A 14,709-nucleotide genomic window follows, 5' to 3' on the forward strand; every position below is an offset into this window, starting at 1 on the left:
TGGGGACTTGGGCAACGGAAGGCATATCACGTCCACCACTTTACAAGAAGCTATTGCAGTGTACTTTCTGTCTCTTCATATCATGATTAATAATACTCAGGAAAACGTTTTTGTGAAACTTTAGTGGAATTCCTGAAAACTTATGCAATGTCTAACATAAGGAGGCAAAAAATTTGCCAGAAAAATGTAGTCTGTCAAAGTCAAATACAAGGACTTTTAATGGAAAGACAAAGCCACAGAAATCACACAACTTATATCATCATCATCATCATCATCATCATCATCTCCAATCCTTACAATGATTAAATTATGAAAAAGTGCAGTCCATTTGACCTTAGGCTACAAGTCTGAGAAAGATAGGTCAGATAGGGGACAGTCAGTGATCTCCCAGGATCACAGCGATGTTGTAATATATGTCTGCCTAAAGTATGCTCCAGCCCAGTCAACTGCTGCCAACATGGATGTGTGACTTACACATTTCAAGTTCACTACAGAGGAGCGTTATGATGACTATACATATCAGCTAGTCTAAATGAAAACATTTCAACAACTGTGCAGCAATGACTATGCGAGGCAATCTTTAGTCAGCTTCTAGAGCTGAGGAAAATCTGGAAAGCTTTTTCTTGAAGCTCGTACGTTATCATTGTTGAGAAGAAAAAAAAACATTTAAAAAAAAAAGAAACTTCCACTTTCAAAACTCCAATGCCCCACTCGGTTTAGCTGACCCTTTTTGTCCTTTATTGGAATAATGGATTTAATTCCCCTTTAATACTTTGGTACATTTTCACTTTTGATATTGGGCCCATAAAACACTCCAACAAACTAAAACAAATCATTGTAACTCTTTATATTGAGTTGCTCGCATACCTCTGTAGTAACACTGTCATTACGCTGGTAACAACATTGTATTAACAACTGCATTATAATTACAATAGCTAATACTGAAGTACTATGTACAATAACAACAATGTTGCTACAGTTGAAATGACAGTGTTACTACACAGGTATAAGAGCAACTTCATGTAAAGTGTTACCCAAATCATACACACACATGCGCACGTGCACAATATTATTATTTTTTACACACAAATACTTCACCTCTCTCCATCTATTCTGTCAGTCCCTGTCACACGTTGCCTATCTGCCACACAGCACCACCAATATAGTGAAAACAAGTAGAGACCAAAGCACACTGGGAAATTATACACAAGAGTGGTAAAGACAAACACTGCAACCAAAAGGGCATAGACCAGTGCTCTGGTTGCGCTACTGAGAGAAAAGAACACCCTCAACCATGCCGAGACGGTGCTGGCAGCATCCTCCACTTTCTCAGAGGGAGGAGGGCTCGTACGGCTGCTGAGGGTCTCCTGATCCTCCCCTAATGACGATGGGTTTTGGGTTGACCCCTTACTGAATCCTGACTCACTCCCTTCACTGACCACTGTGTTAAATCTTGTGCTTAGAGACGATGAATGATAGGAGACAGTTGTACCTCTGTTTGAAAGAGGTACATCTCCCATAGAGGGCTCTGCAATGCTACTGGGTGTAGTTTGGCTAAGGCCTTGTCTCGGTGTAAAGGTCAAATTGGGAACTGTACGTGCCTTCATGAGAGAATCTACCTCGGAGTCTATGTCTGTCACCACTTTCTTAGTGAGACGTTTTGTCTGATGGATCGGCACATTTTGAACGACTTCAGGCACATCTGACAGTTTCTCCTCCTTCTCATTGTCTTGTTCGGCTAAAGGACTATTATCAACCGACTGCAAATATAACACCTCTTCTAACATTTCCTCATTCAAACCTTTCTGTTCTCTGAAATATTCATCTTCATCTTCACCTAACTCGACTTCTTTTTCAAATGATTCTTTATCATCCTCCATAATAAGTTCTTTTGACCCTTCTGACGACTTTCCATCTTCATCTTGTCTTGGGCATTCAACGTTTTCCATTGTCACCTCATGCTCTTCTTCCTTTTCTCTTGACACGTCCTCACTCTCATTTCGAGTGTTTGCTGTATCGTCCGTTAAGTCCTCAACTTGCTCCTTTACTGGAGTTTTGAAACGGATTTCATCATGTGTCTGTCCTGTGTCTCTCTTTCTGGACATTTCGGGCATGACATTTTCGGTCTTTTCCACTTCTCCTGTGGTCTTTTCCCTATATACTTCAGGCTCTGTTAGGTTGTGTGTTGATGATTCTTCATCCATATCAATGTCTCTGTATAGCTCCTCTTCATTTAAGCTCTGATAGATATCTTCTTCTTGCGTTTTATTGGACCAGAATCCCTCTTCGTGTGTTTGGTTGGATCTGAATTCTACAACCTCTTCTAGGTTCTCTCTGTCTCTCTGTTCTTCATCAAACTGACTCAGTCTGAATTCCTCTAATTCGTTTGATCTGAATTCTTCATTGGGTGTTTGGTTCGGTCTGAATTTTTCAGCAAATGTCCGGTTCTCTCTGTCTATCTCTTCATCTTTATGATTCAGGCGCAATTCTTTGTCTGTATCGCTCCGTCTGTCATCTTCTTCGCCTTGATGACTTGGGGAGAATTCCTCTTCCATCTCAATTTTGTTCGGTCTTAATTCCTCTACCTCAGTTTGGTTCCAGCTGAATTCATCATCGAATGTTTGGTTCAGTCTAGATTCCTCTTTATCTTTTTGATTTGATCTGAATTTCTCTGCCTCTGATTGATTTGGTTTTAATTCATCTTCCACTGTATTAAATGGTCTGATTCCAACTTCGTCTGATTTGTTTGGACTGAGTTCCTCTTTGTGTGTTTGTTTCAGGCATGATTCTTCTTTTTCTGTTTGATTGAGCCTGAATTCATCTTCATATGTTCGACTCGGCCTGAATTCTTCAAACTCTGTTAGGTTCAGTTCTAAATACATTTTCTCTCTTCGGTTAATTCTGAATTCATCTTCCACTGCTTGACTCTGTTTATGCAAATCTTCTTCTGTAAGGTCTTGTGTGAATTCTTTTTCCTCTGGTTGGTTCGGCCTGAATAGCTCATCCTCTTTGTAGGCCTGTGTAAATCCCTCCTCCACTCCATAGCTCTGTGTGTTTGTTTTATCCTCTGTCTTTTCTCTGACTGTCTCCCTAAATGTCACAGTATCATCAGCTGCTTTGTGCACATTGCCTTTAACCTCTGCTTCCACATCGGAAGAAAGCGTCTTGTCTTGCCTTTCTCCCTGCCAGATTCTATCTACTGTATTGGCATTCTGAGATTCTGCCATTGCTGTCATATCTGTTGTCTCGGTCTCCCCAGAGCTTGTTACCGGCTCTGCTTTATATGGTGTGAAAGGCTCCTCTTTTCTTCCTCTCCCCTCCTCCACATGCTTGTAGCACTGAGCCGTGCTGTCAACAGAGCCCCCGACCACCCTTGCAGCGCCCGAGGGAATGGATTCCTGTAGAGTTTCTGTTACAGGGATAGCCTCTGACCTTTGGGAAGGATCATAAACCAACGCTTTGTCGTCTCTGGGGACGGTGACACCCGAGCTTGACAGTGGCTCCTTGGCAATGACCACAGGCATCACATGATTGTGAGCCCCCAACGGCAGTTCATCTACTGCACAGTGTGTGTATCTTCGTGTATTTGAGTCCAAGTCATCCTCCTGTTGGTTCTCAACTTTTGAGGAAGTCTCAAAATCCTCCGTTTCAATTGACGGGCAAACTGAAGTTGCCGACTGTAGCCATTCAGACTCTGGCACACTGGTGGTATCTTTGGAGTCTGTGCCATTGAGAAAGGCTTCCCACAGATCACAAACAGAGGTTTGTTCTCCCAGATTGTCCTCTGACTTGTCTGATGTGAGCTGAGTTGTGGTCCTCGTTCTAATCCAGATGTTATCCTCATCTGGAGTCCCCGCCCACACTTTATCTTTGCCCCAGTCCAGGGATAGTAGGGGTATCTGGTGGTATGTCATTATTTGAGGGGTATCATTGGTTTGTTTCTTCTGGCGTAATCGTAGGAGACTGGAGGCGCTGTCCCCTAGGGGTTTGATTCTGATGTCAGGCAGTGAAGGTGGTTTCTCCAGTCCATTATGTGGTAGCCCATTGGAAATGTGTTCCCGTCTTGCCGCCTGCTCTCGCTGAGAAAAGCATTCCTGCACTCGTGCTGAACGGGCCGCCCTTCGTCTGCTCCTCTGACTATCCCCCTGTCAGTCAACAAGAGAAGGAAAAGGGCATATTTAGGTTTGGACTTACTTAGTTGCCTACACTAAAATGTGTTTTAACATCTGATCTAACAAGGACTAATATAAAACATATTTTAACTTATTGCAATAAATCAAATATGTAACTTTTGTAGAATATTGCAATGAGATTGGAATTTAGGGTGCAATACAATTTTTTTTTTTGATGACTGCAATAAAATAACGTATGTTATGCTCTCAAGTATCATGTAAAATGCCTCACAGCCTCCTCACGTACAGTAGGTTACACCGACTCACGCGTAACTAGCTGAAGTACAGACATACCTTACTGCAGAAAGAGCATGGTTGGTAATAATGCTCAAACATGTATTAACTATATGTGTTTTATGGTGAGAAATGTGTTAAATACTGTTTTCTGTAAAATGTGTATGAGAAAGTAGCATAGTACCCCAGCCAGGACATATCAAAATGTTTGTCAGCCCTTTAGTACAAATTATTGACCTCACCAAATGTTTGTGATGGTAATCCTCATGATGCAAATTAGAGAGCAGATGCTCTGCGTTGTCCACTGTTTTCCTGGCAGCCCCCTCTGCTCTATGTGTGGCTGAATCTGGAAAAGAAATGGTTCACAGACTCAGATCCACAAGCATGGTGTTCACATTTCACAGACATAATATGAGCGATACATACGTGGAGCATCTGTAGTGGTCTCCACGGGGTTCTCCTCAGCGCTGTTCATCTTACTGTCAACACAGAGGAGAGATCAAATTACATGAAGTGTTATGGGGCAAAACAATACTGTTATGGGGAGAAAAAAAAAGTAATAGTGTTCCTCAAGAATCAAAACACAGAGGTTGTTAAGCTTTTGGTCCTAAAGTAAAAAAAAAAAAAGGAAACATGTTTTTTTCCCCCAGTCAATATCAGACGTAATGGAAAGATGGAGTGACAGTAGATCCAATGGGAAGATCACATGATCCCATGGGAAGTTCACACTAGATCACATGGGAAGCTATTTGATACAGTAGCCTAGCACAATGGAAATCTCTGATAAAGCTAACTCCAACAATCCAACAAGTGGTGATCCATCATTTTTTAAAATATATATAAATATGTCACACTAATAATCAAATATTTTCCTATTTCACTAAGAGATAATAATATGCTTTAAGGCTATTACTCAATTTGCTGGCAGAACTACTACTTGTTTGTAGTCTATGCTATAGTGATTAATACTTAGTTCTTTAATACTTCAGTAATAGTGTGTTTGTTCCGTTTACTGTCAGCAGCGGGAACAAGAATAGGGCCGGGATGACTCCTCACCTGTTGACTTTCAGACAGCTTCTCTTCTCTCTCCAGTTATTTACTTCCTCTAGCTGAGGCTCCATCTCTATCAGGTCTCTGCCTCCCTTTTTGTGGCAGAACAGCACATAGTTCATGTCACTGTTGTTTGCCCAAAAAGTTCCCACCGATGTCTCGTATCTGAGGCAGAACTCCACTTTGGTGCCCTCCATCTCAAAGGGAGGCACAAGGGTAAGCCTGAACGCAAACCTGTCCGTTGTTCCATCGCTGGAGCCCGGGACATACTCAGCCAGCAGGTCAAAGCTGGTCTTCCAGCAATCCAGAGTCATCCGGATATAAAGGGATTTATTGTAGCACAGGTTCACCACCCTGATAATACCCCTGAGCACGGTGGTGCCAGGAAGTAACTCAATGCTCTCCAGCTCCAGCTTCTGATCCTGGAGTCTCTGTTCGAGTTCCTCCGGAGACGAGGGCACGGTAAACAAAGATGACAGGAAATACTCGTCCGGTTCTTTAACTTTGACCTCGGCGTCTGGGGGGTCAGCGACCTCTGCCCCCGTCGGGTCTGTACTGTCAAACTCCTTGACGTACACCAGATCTAGACCGAAGGCGTCAGCAAAGGACACCTTCCTACAGATGACGGCCGGGGGCTCGGGCTCCGAACCATCTGACTCGTCCAACTCGTCCATGGCGCTTTTCTGTGGGGGGAGGCTTCCTCGCTCCTCTTCCTCCCTCACTCCCCCCTCTTTAATATCCCTGCTGCCCCAGGTTCTGGTGTCTGGAGCCTCCATGAAGTTTGAGGGCCCGAGAGGCCTTGGATCGTCTGCAGACAACAGTGGGCTGGCTGTCTGTCTACATTGGGAAGGGAGGACAGAACCAGAGTGCCCCTCGCTGTGACGACACTCGAGAGGACGTGACTTGACATATGGGGTCCAGTTACAGCTGAATATTGTGGTGTAAGCCAGGCCTATTAATAGGTCTCATATAATATGCTAGTCTGGCCCCTGCAGCCATCTGTCCCAACATAACGTCTCTCATATCTGTTGCAATAAAGAAATATACCAGTAATAACAAAAACAATATAACAAATTTAAGACAGAGGCAAAAATGTATATTGAACTCATCTGTGCAGATATATTAAATGACAGAATGAGATGAATTTGCTTTTAATTACCGACGGTGGACGGTGTTTATGGTTCCTCAGACCGCAAATGTTGCGTGCAGGTCACTTGCAAGTGTCGATAAAGTCCTCCAGTCATGGATCAAAAGTGGAGCCAGTGCCAAGTCTCAATCCTCAACAATGGATTCCTGATCTGTCCTATACCCTCTTGCCATCGTGCTACTATAATTCCCCAAGTCTCAGGTTAGTGAGGACAAGGAGATAGGACTTAGAAAATAAAGCAAATTCAGGGTAAATTACTGTACAGTAGCCAAGCTCTCCCTGGCTCTCAAACAATCACCTCTCTGATTGTGATGTAAGAGTAACATCTACTTTGTAAAATGACATTTTCCTTCCTTGAATCTTGTCAGATAGGAGATGTAAGTATACCTGTAAATCTAACATACCCCTTTCAACAGGCTGTAGGCCTAGTTATACAATACAGCCCAGGTATGTAGACCGGTTTCACTCTCAATGGATTCTTTGTGCAAGGTTCTTACTGGGGCTAGATGGATTTTTTTAGTCTTGAATTTGCAGGTTTTGTTTTCAACATTACAACAAAACAGTGCATTGGTATTTCTACATAAAATGTGATGAAACTGACATGAGTATGATATTTACTGTACTGAATAATCAGATCAGTAGATGGCAGTGTATGACCAAAGCGGATTTCATCCATGCCCAAGTACTTTGATACGGCATGAGGTCATCTATTCAGCACACCATGTCTGACCTCAACATATATTACTTTTTATCGCTTATATGCATTTCAACATCATCAAATGCATTAGGTTAGGTAAAGTCAATAATAGCTAGATAAACAACACACATTTACTCTCCTATTATAAGACATGCAGTACATACCTGTGACCTGTGTGAATGGAATACACTACATTACCAGTAGGTGGGAGCAAAGTACCATTTTCCACACATAAATGTATACGGTTTTTTTTTGTTATACTTTATGACATCCAAAATGTTCTTTCCTCCTATTTATAGAAATTATGATGGAATGCTCAATCTCACTTAGAATCTTCAAAAATGTCATGGAATTGGATCTTTTACGAAAAATATATTGTATTTTAAACAATTTAAAGATTTTAATCTTAATCGTTGATACCGTTTATAAAATCTAAATGAATTTATATCATTTTGAATGTACACTATTCCCTTTTATATATTTCTCATATCTGCACATGCAGATTAACTGGTGTGAATTGCAAGTTTGAAATTGTTTACACGTTTGACAATGATATGTAATATTTGTTTTTAAAGTAAGAGTATTGTTCATTTTTTGTGCATAACAAAACGGAACAATAAAATACTAAAAGCATATCCCTGACATTTAAACAAAGCAGAGGTTTGAACGTCACATTGAAATTAATGTACCTTCTTTTTACACATAAAAACGGATGCAAATGATTTCAATCAAGCTTTTAATCAATACAAATTTGTTTCAGTTTCATTACGCCGACTTTATAATTTAAAATATATATACGTGCATTAAGGAAAATGTGTTTTTCCTGTATAGGTAAAAATAAACAATTTTCACCCAATATTTTATCTATAGGGAGAGTAAATAAACGTAACGTACAGCAGGTCAGACCTTGAACGTCAATTTCTCCGGTCCACACCGGTCAATGTAGGTTCATTGCAGTGAGGAGCAGACAATGCGTTATAGCAAATAGCTTTAACATTTATAAAGGTTTAAAACATTAAGATATTTCTTAATATATTGATGTCTAGCACTGGTCCAATTTGAAATGTTTACAAACAAGACTGATCAAACTGCAATGGCACAAAGATGACTATTAAGTATATTGATCACACATCAATAGATCAAACGATCAAACGTCGTCACCATTTACATTCCAACAATATATGTATAGCTTATTCTGATGAGTTTGTGTGTTTGTCTAATCTCATCATGAATCATAGCCTATTTTAACATGTTTATTCTGCACATGAAAATCTAGTAAACAGTGGGCCTATATAAATTCTCCTTTCAAAAGAGTTAAATGAACAAAAATATTATAACAAACCGTTAGGCTATATATTTTTGCTAATGCATTTTCTTTGCACTGACATTACCAATATACACCCTTATTTGGGACTGATTAGTTAGTAAATGTGCACTAAACGTTTTAGTAATTGCTGTTTGTTGTCTACATAATTTATTTCCATGGTGTGCACATACCTTCCAAATAAACATCCGTGTTGATGCTCACATTGATTCATATCTGTTTAAGATCAGTAGGTTAGTCTACAAGTAGCAATGCATATGTTTATTTTAGAATAGATTACACCTTATTAGGATATTAAAATATTTCATTTTTCACACTATTGTCTTTCTCCAGTGGCCAACTGTATAGATCTCGGAGCTGGCTTCATCTGGAACACGATTTATATGGAAATGGGACTGTCTGCTTATCTTTGACTTCCAAAAAGGAACATACATATAACTTGCAAATAGTTTTTTGTTTACATAGCAGGTGGACATGACGTCACATGGGGTCGTAGGACTCCGAAAAATAACAAGATTCAACTCCGGGTAAGTGCCTCCCCTGGGGCTGCATTCTAATAAGCTAGTCCAAAATAGTTCGTGGAATACATCTTGATGTATTGAATCGCATTGCAAAAACAAGCTACTTCTTCGCATTACGCGTCATGCGAGAGCATTCAAACAGGACTCAGTGTACTGCTTTTTCTGTTACATTAGTAATAACAGCAGCATTGACTGAAGACAGCAGGAGCGCAAGACAACGCTTGTATCTCTGAGTGCAGAGCCAACGGAGGAATATTTTAGCTTTTATTTACTCTACGGCTTGTTGTTCATTTTTTCTGCTTTATGGTTACTTGTACAGTCACGTGTGAAGATTTCTTGAAGCTGAACGTACACCGACTTCTTCTCACCTGGAGGCTCTTGTTTTCCTATAGGAAATAACGCTGCGTTTTGGTAAGTTTGAACCAAAGTGTTTATTTCTTTCCACCCTCTTGAGTTTCACTGATTCTCTTTATCGATTATTGCTGTCTACTAACTGAACTTATGAAGCCATAGTTTGTGCGGATGATTGTGAACAACTTCAAATCATCCCAACAACTATATATTGCATATGGGTGTGTATATATATATATATATATATATATATATATATATATATATATATATATATATATATATATATATATAACATATTTCATGTTTGTTTCTTGTCGTGTACGTCACCCAATAGTCGGCTGTGCTTTTTCGTTGCCAAGGACCCTCACGCAACACTGTCCGGCGTGTGCAGCCAATAGGGAGGATAGAACTCTTCTATAGATGACCACTGACTCGCTGAAGCCGATATGCAACAATGTATCCTATGCATCTTTCATTTCAGTATATCAAAGATGGACCTACGTATTTCCATTAGCACTTAAAAACAATAAAACGTTATGAACAACATTTTTGCGTAGGTTGAAAAGTCAGATAGAATAGTTGTAGGCAACCAGTTGAAAGTAGCCTACCAATTCAGAGATGCATTAACGTATTCTGATGTTTTTGATCTACTCATAAAATATCCTATAGGTTAGGCGAATTAATAAAAAAATGTACGTAATAGTCATAGTCACATTTATTCACTGGAATGGAATCTCAAAGTATTCTCATTTAAATGTAACAATCAAAGTTTGAAATGCAGATACATTTATTTTTGGCCATTGTTCCAATTATAATTTGGAAAGTACAGCATTCACCACTATCATATTAATATGCAATTATTGGGAAAGTATTTTCTCTAAAACTAAAAGTTATGCTATTATAACTGATTCATTGATAATAATGTATTGCAATCTAGTTTACTATCTGTGGTAATGAGACATTTTTGTAGTGTCGTTATCAGTTGTGCCACAATTCTTACGATTATCATCACCTATGCCTAATACTACTATAGTACTACTACAGTAACTTACTTTACTATATTACTATTATCTGCTGTTCCTTTTACACTACAGTTACTACTACATTACTACTGTTGCTGCTCAGACTACCAATGCTTAAAATGAAAGCAAATGTATAATAGTATAGCTAGTTGTTGATGGGGATGATGATGAAGATCAATGGTTAACACCTTACCGTTTACATTCTCGCTCCATTCCTAGCTACAGCATATTCCATATCTTCATAGTCCAGGTATAAAACGAGAGACCAGTTTCAGCATTATCCTCATAGTTCTTAATGAGCGTGATGGACTTGTAGTTTGGACGATGGGTTTCGACACATCGGTTATGGGCCTCCCTAAAAACACTAAAGCACCTCACTACTTTAGTTAGCACTGCACCTAAATCGATAGCCTAGGTGTAGCTTTTTTTCTTATAGAAACGCTAACAAGGTTCCCTCGGTGCTGCACCCCTACGCATGCCCTTGGATCAGTTTTCACCCCTGGTGGCATTAACAGGACTGAACCCTTTTGTTCAAGCCGTGGGTGCACAGGTGTTCCCCAGCCTGAAATGCAGGTGTGCTCCACTGTTTCATCACTCCACTTTTGCCCTTCAATGCCTGTTGGGAAATATTTTAGGACCATACCCTATCAGCCCCTTGTTTGGAACCTTTGTAATCATTGCCTGGTAGGAACTATATAAGTCTGTAGCTGTTGAGGCCCTGTTTCAGTGCTTTTTAGTTTGTTGTTGAAGTTTACATTTGGGAAAGTAACCTAATATTTCACTCTGCTGTCTGCGTCAAGGCTATATGGTTGAATGTGGACAAATGGTATCTGGCCAGCATTAGTAGCACACAGCACTTATTATTGTGCCACTCTGCATCCATTTTCTGATTGCTGCATTTATCATTTTGTGGTTTGCTGCTACATTATGGTAATATGAAAATGAATGTCCTTCCAAGGATTAATAAGTATACGTTTATCATACCTTTTAATCATTTATCAAAATTGAAGCTGCCATATATAACTTTTTGGGTAACCTGACAAAAACCACATAGAAATTTGAGTTCTAGATCTGTCATTCTCATTGAAAGCAAGTCTAAAAAGCGGTAGATCTGTTCGCGTTTGCATATTTTACTTTCGGTTTTGTACACCAGCTTCAAACAGCTGAAAATACAATATTTTTGGTTATTGAAAATATATTCCACAGCGGTTTAGATGGTACAATGATTCTCTACAATCTTCACTATACAATGTTGTTTTGTCACATAAGCTGTAATTAGGTGAACTATTAGAATTTTAGCAAACAAGAAATGGCGGAGTGATTTCTGCATATTGCACCTTTAAGTTTAAGATTTCAGCCAACCAGTCACACAGGTTAATGCATGATGTATGCTACTAACTGAGAAATAGTAGATGACTTGTTCTGTTTTGCATGTATATTGAGTCTTCATTTAAATCATTCAAAGGACATGTCATGTTGTGCAGTCTGTGTTTTAAATAAAGTACATATTGTTTTATTTTTAATTTATTACATAGCAACTTTGAAACAAATACCTACTTTTTCATTTAACTGAACTCCAGCCTCTCTCTTAGCTTTTGTATCATACCACCACCCAACATCATATTTTTTTTAATAAAACTGTCTGCTTGCTTAACCTTAGAGGTGTTGCTCTGTTTTGGGGGAAAAAAAAGAAACAACAAAAGGATGGAGCACCATAGTTGCATTTGTCTATATATGAGCCCTGTACTCTGTCTGTGTTTTAATGTATGGGCAAGTCAACTCTGCTCTCTAAGTCTAATGGCAATTAAACTGGAAAGCTTTCTGTTTTTATCCTGTTAACTCCATAGAAATGTTTCCATGACAACCTCCATGCAAGTTAAAGCAACCAGAGGTGATCAAGTCTTTTTTTTCTCCCTCCCTCCCTCCCTTCAGTAAGAATGGAATTTGTTTTGACAGTTTTGGCCTTTAATGGCACTTTTGTGCTGCGAAAAAGTATTTGTTTACCTGGATCATATGCTGCTAGCTGTCAGCCTAGAAGAGATTGACTTCTTAAGATAAAAGAGTATATAACATGCTTAAGAGGCCCCCAGGCACTGTAATAATCCACATAATGGTAATGGTGTTTTGTGTGCCACAGTAACTAAGAGGCAGAGAGCTCAGACTTTTTTTAGTTACGCTCTGGGTCACTTCTATAAGCTGGACTTTCTGCTGTTGTGGGTAAGAAACACTGTGACTTTTGGCCAAGAAAAGCTGTTTTGGGTGGGGTCAGGGGATCTGGATTAAACTGAGATTGCAGTCTGACTCAAGACTTAAGGCTGTGTTAAGTGTTGTCTTTGAAACAAGTCTCAACCCCGACGTGTTTATTTTTACGCTGAGCATTTATTTTACTTTCCGGACAAGTTTGGAGGAGTGTCTCGTTGCTCATTGCGTTATGACTCATTTTAGAACGATGGGATGCTGATAACCGTTCTCACTTGTCAGTTTGAAACACTTGCCAATATTTATATTTATGTATAACAGTCCTAAATGCCATGTTTCTAAGATAGCAAGGCTTCTAAATATCACCTTGTACGTCACCATGCCACGATCTCAGGGTTGTTGCACTACAAACAAATGACTAAAAACATGTGAACTGCAGGTTCAGCGGGTTCCCAAAACCTCATAACGACTCCTGTACTTTGACAAAGAATAGAACCTGCAAACTGCAGCCAGACCTGTGACTGATGTAAACAAACTTGCTTTACCACTAACCAACAAAGCATTGTTACCATTGCAGTCTACCAATGCAGTCCTGCTGTATCGGCTAAGGCCTAGCAGTAGATGCTTGATCATGACCTAGACCTTGACAATTGATCCACCGGTTGACCCTTTAAAAGGCCATTAGTTCTACCTAATACGTGCACTTGCTGCGTTTCAACCTGCATTATCTATGAAATTGTGCGATGTCTCTTTTAGTGGTTTGATTGCCAAACGAGAATAGATTTGATCGTTTTGGATCACTTCCTGTTCACATTTTCCCCTGTTTTGTGCAGCCAACACTTATTTACTCTACATGACAGGGATGACAGTCCTCAGTGGCCCGGAGTGGTGTCACACTTTTTCCCCCATCCCTAGCAAACACAACTGATTAAACGAATTGCATTTTAAACTGAAGATCATGATTTGTTGATTATCGGAGTCAGGTGTGTTAGCTGGGGCTGGGGCAAAAGTGTGACACCAATCAGGCCCCCGAGGACTGGAGTTGCCCATCCCTGCTCTATGCTATGGTCACAGCAGTGTAAAGGAATGACAGCGTTTGCGTTTCTTTAAGTCACGGTTGGATGGAGAAAGAAGGGACAGTGTACTGGGCTGGTGTGAAAGAATGTGTTGGTTGCAGGGTCTTGCCCTGAATCAAAGATGGATGGTCACTCATAGTGAATGGCAAGGTCACCATCACTCAGGCGAAATCTGCCACAAGCCTGTCTGTATCACTGCAAACAACTACTCACATCAGACAGATTGAGAAATAGCAGGGCTATTGTCCTAACTCTACAATTGTTAAACGGTTAATTGAGAAACAGGTCACGTTCACAAAATTGTGGAATAAGTCATGTCTAGATCTGAGTGCTAGCTTCATCTTACAATCTGATTATATTGTTGGTCAAATTAACATGGCTTTTTAAACATCTGGGCCTCATTGAAGTTCTAGGAAAAAGGGAGGGAATGGCTAGTATTGATTTGAAGCAGGCATGTGCTGCTCAAACAGCAGGAACACAAACAAACACTGACCTTCCTCTCATTGGTGCTGTGTGTCTCTGTGGACAATTCTGTTGGAGAGAGAAAGATGGCAAAAAAACTGTTTATTTCAAACATGTTGTAAAAACACAGGATTTGTGAGGGTAATGCTTTTTGACAGGCACATTAGGCTGCAGAAAGAGCATCAAGCTCGGGGCTGGGGGCATATGGTGCTGCCTTCTGCCGGCGTTGCTCTAGAACAAGTTACAACACTCTGGCAGGGTCACGACTGTCTCAGGTTTGTTCCTTCTGTCTCGCTGGCTCGTCAACATAAAAACAGCCAGGGAGAAAAAAAACAATAAGGCTTTTACAGCTTTTGTCTTTCAGAAATACATGGACACACTTTAAAGGACAAAAATGACATTCTTGGCTATGATATTTTACAGTGATATAAAAGGGAGGCAATTTTCTGAA

The 14,709-nt window shown here is 40.0% G+C and overlaps 2 protein-coding genes across 15 annotated transcripts in view; one reads left to right on the forward strand and one right to left on the reverse strand.

Moving 5' to 3' along the window:
- Window positions 1-200: 200 nt before the first annotated feature.
- Window positions 201-7,016, reverse strand: LOC106609244 (uncharacterized). Its single transcript, XM_014207806.2, has 5 exons — window positions 6,616-7,016; window positions 5,463-6,481; window positions 4,833-4,885; window positions 4,649-4,752; window positions 201-4,145 (listed from the first exon to the last, which is right to left on the reverse strand). The coding sequence occupies exons 2-5, from the start codon at window positions 6,230-6,232 to the stop codon at window positions 1,095-1,097; spliced, it is 3,978 nt and encodes a 1,325-aa protein (XP_014063281.1). The 5' UTR covers window positions 6,233-6,481; window positions 6,616-7,016; the 3' UTR covers window positions 201-1,094.
- Window positions 7,017-9,147: 2,131 nt separating this feature from the next.
- The window catches only part of LOC106609245 (forkhead box protein P2), a 118,465-nt gene continuing 112,903 nt past the window's right edge, over window positions 9,148-14,709 (forward strand). For 8 of the 14 annotated variants that reach the window (XM_014207807.2, XM_014207810.2, XM_014207812.2 and 5 more), the window contains exon 1: window positions 9,149-9,556. The gene's annotated coding sequence lies outside the window, so the exon portion shown is untranslated. Of the gene's footprint in view, window positions 9,557-14,709 lie in introns of all 14 variants that reach the window. The other 6 variants (XM_014207815.2, XM_014207816.2, XM_014207817.2 and 3 more) reach the window with 1 other exon arrangement.

This window comes from Salmo salar, chromosome ssa07 (genome assembly GCF_905237065.1).
Source record: "Salmo salar chromosome ssa07, Ssal_v3.1, whole genome shotgun sequence".
In the NCBI taxonomy this organism is placed as follows: Eukaryota; Metazoa; Chordata; class Actinopteri; order Salmoniformes; family Salmonidae; genus Salmo; species Salmo salar.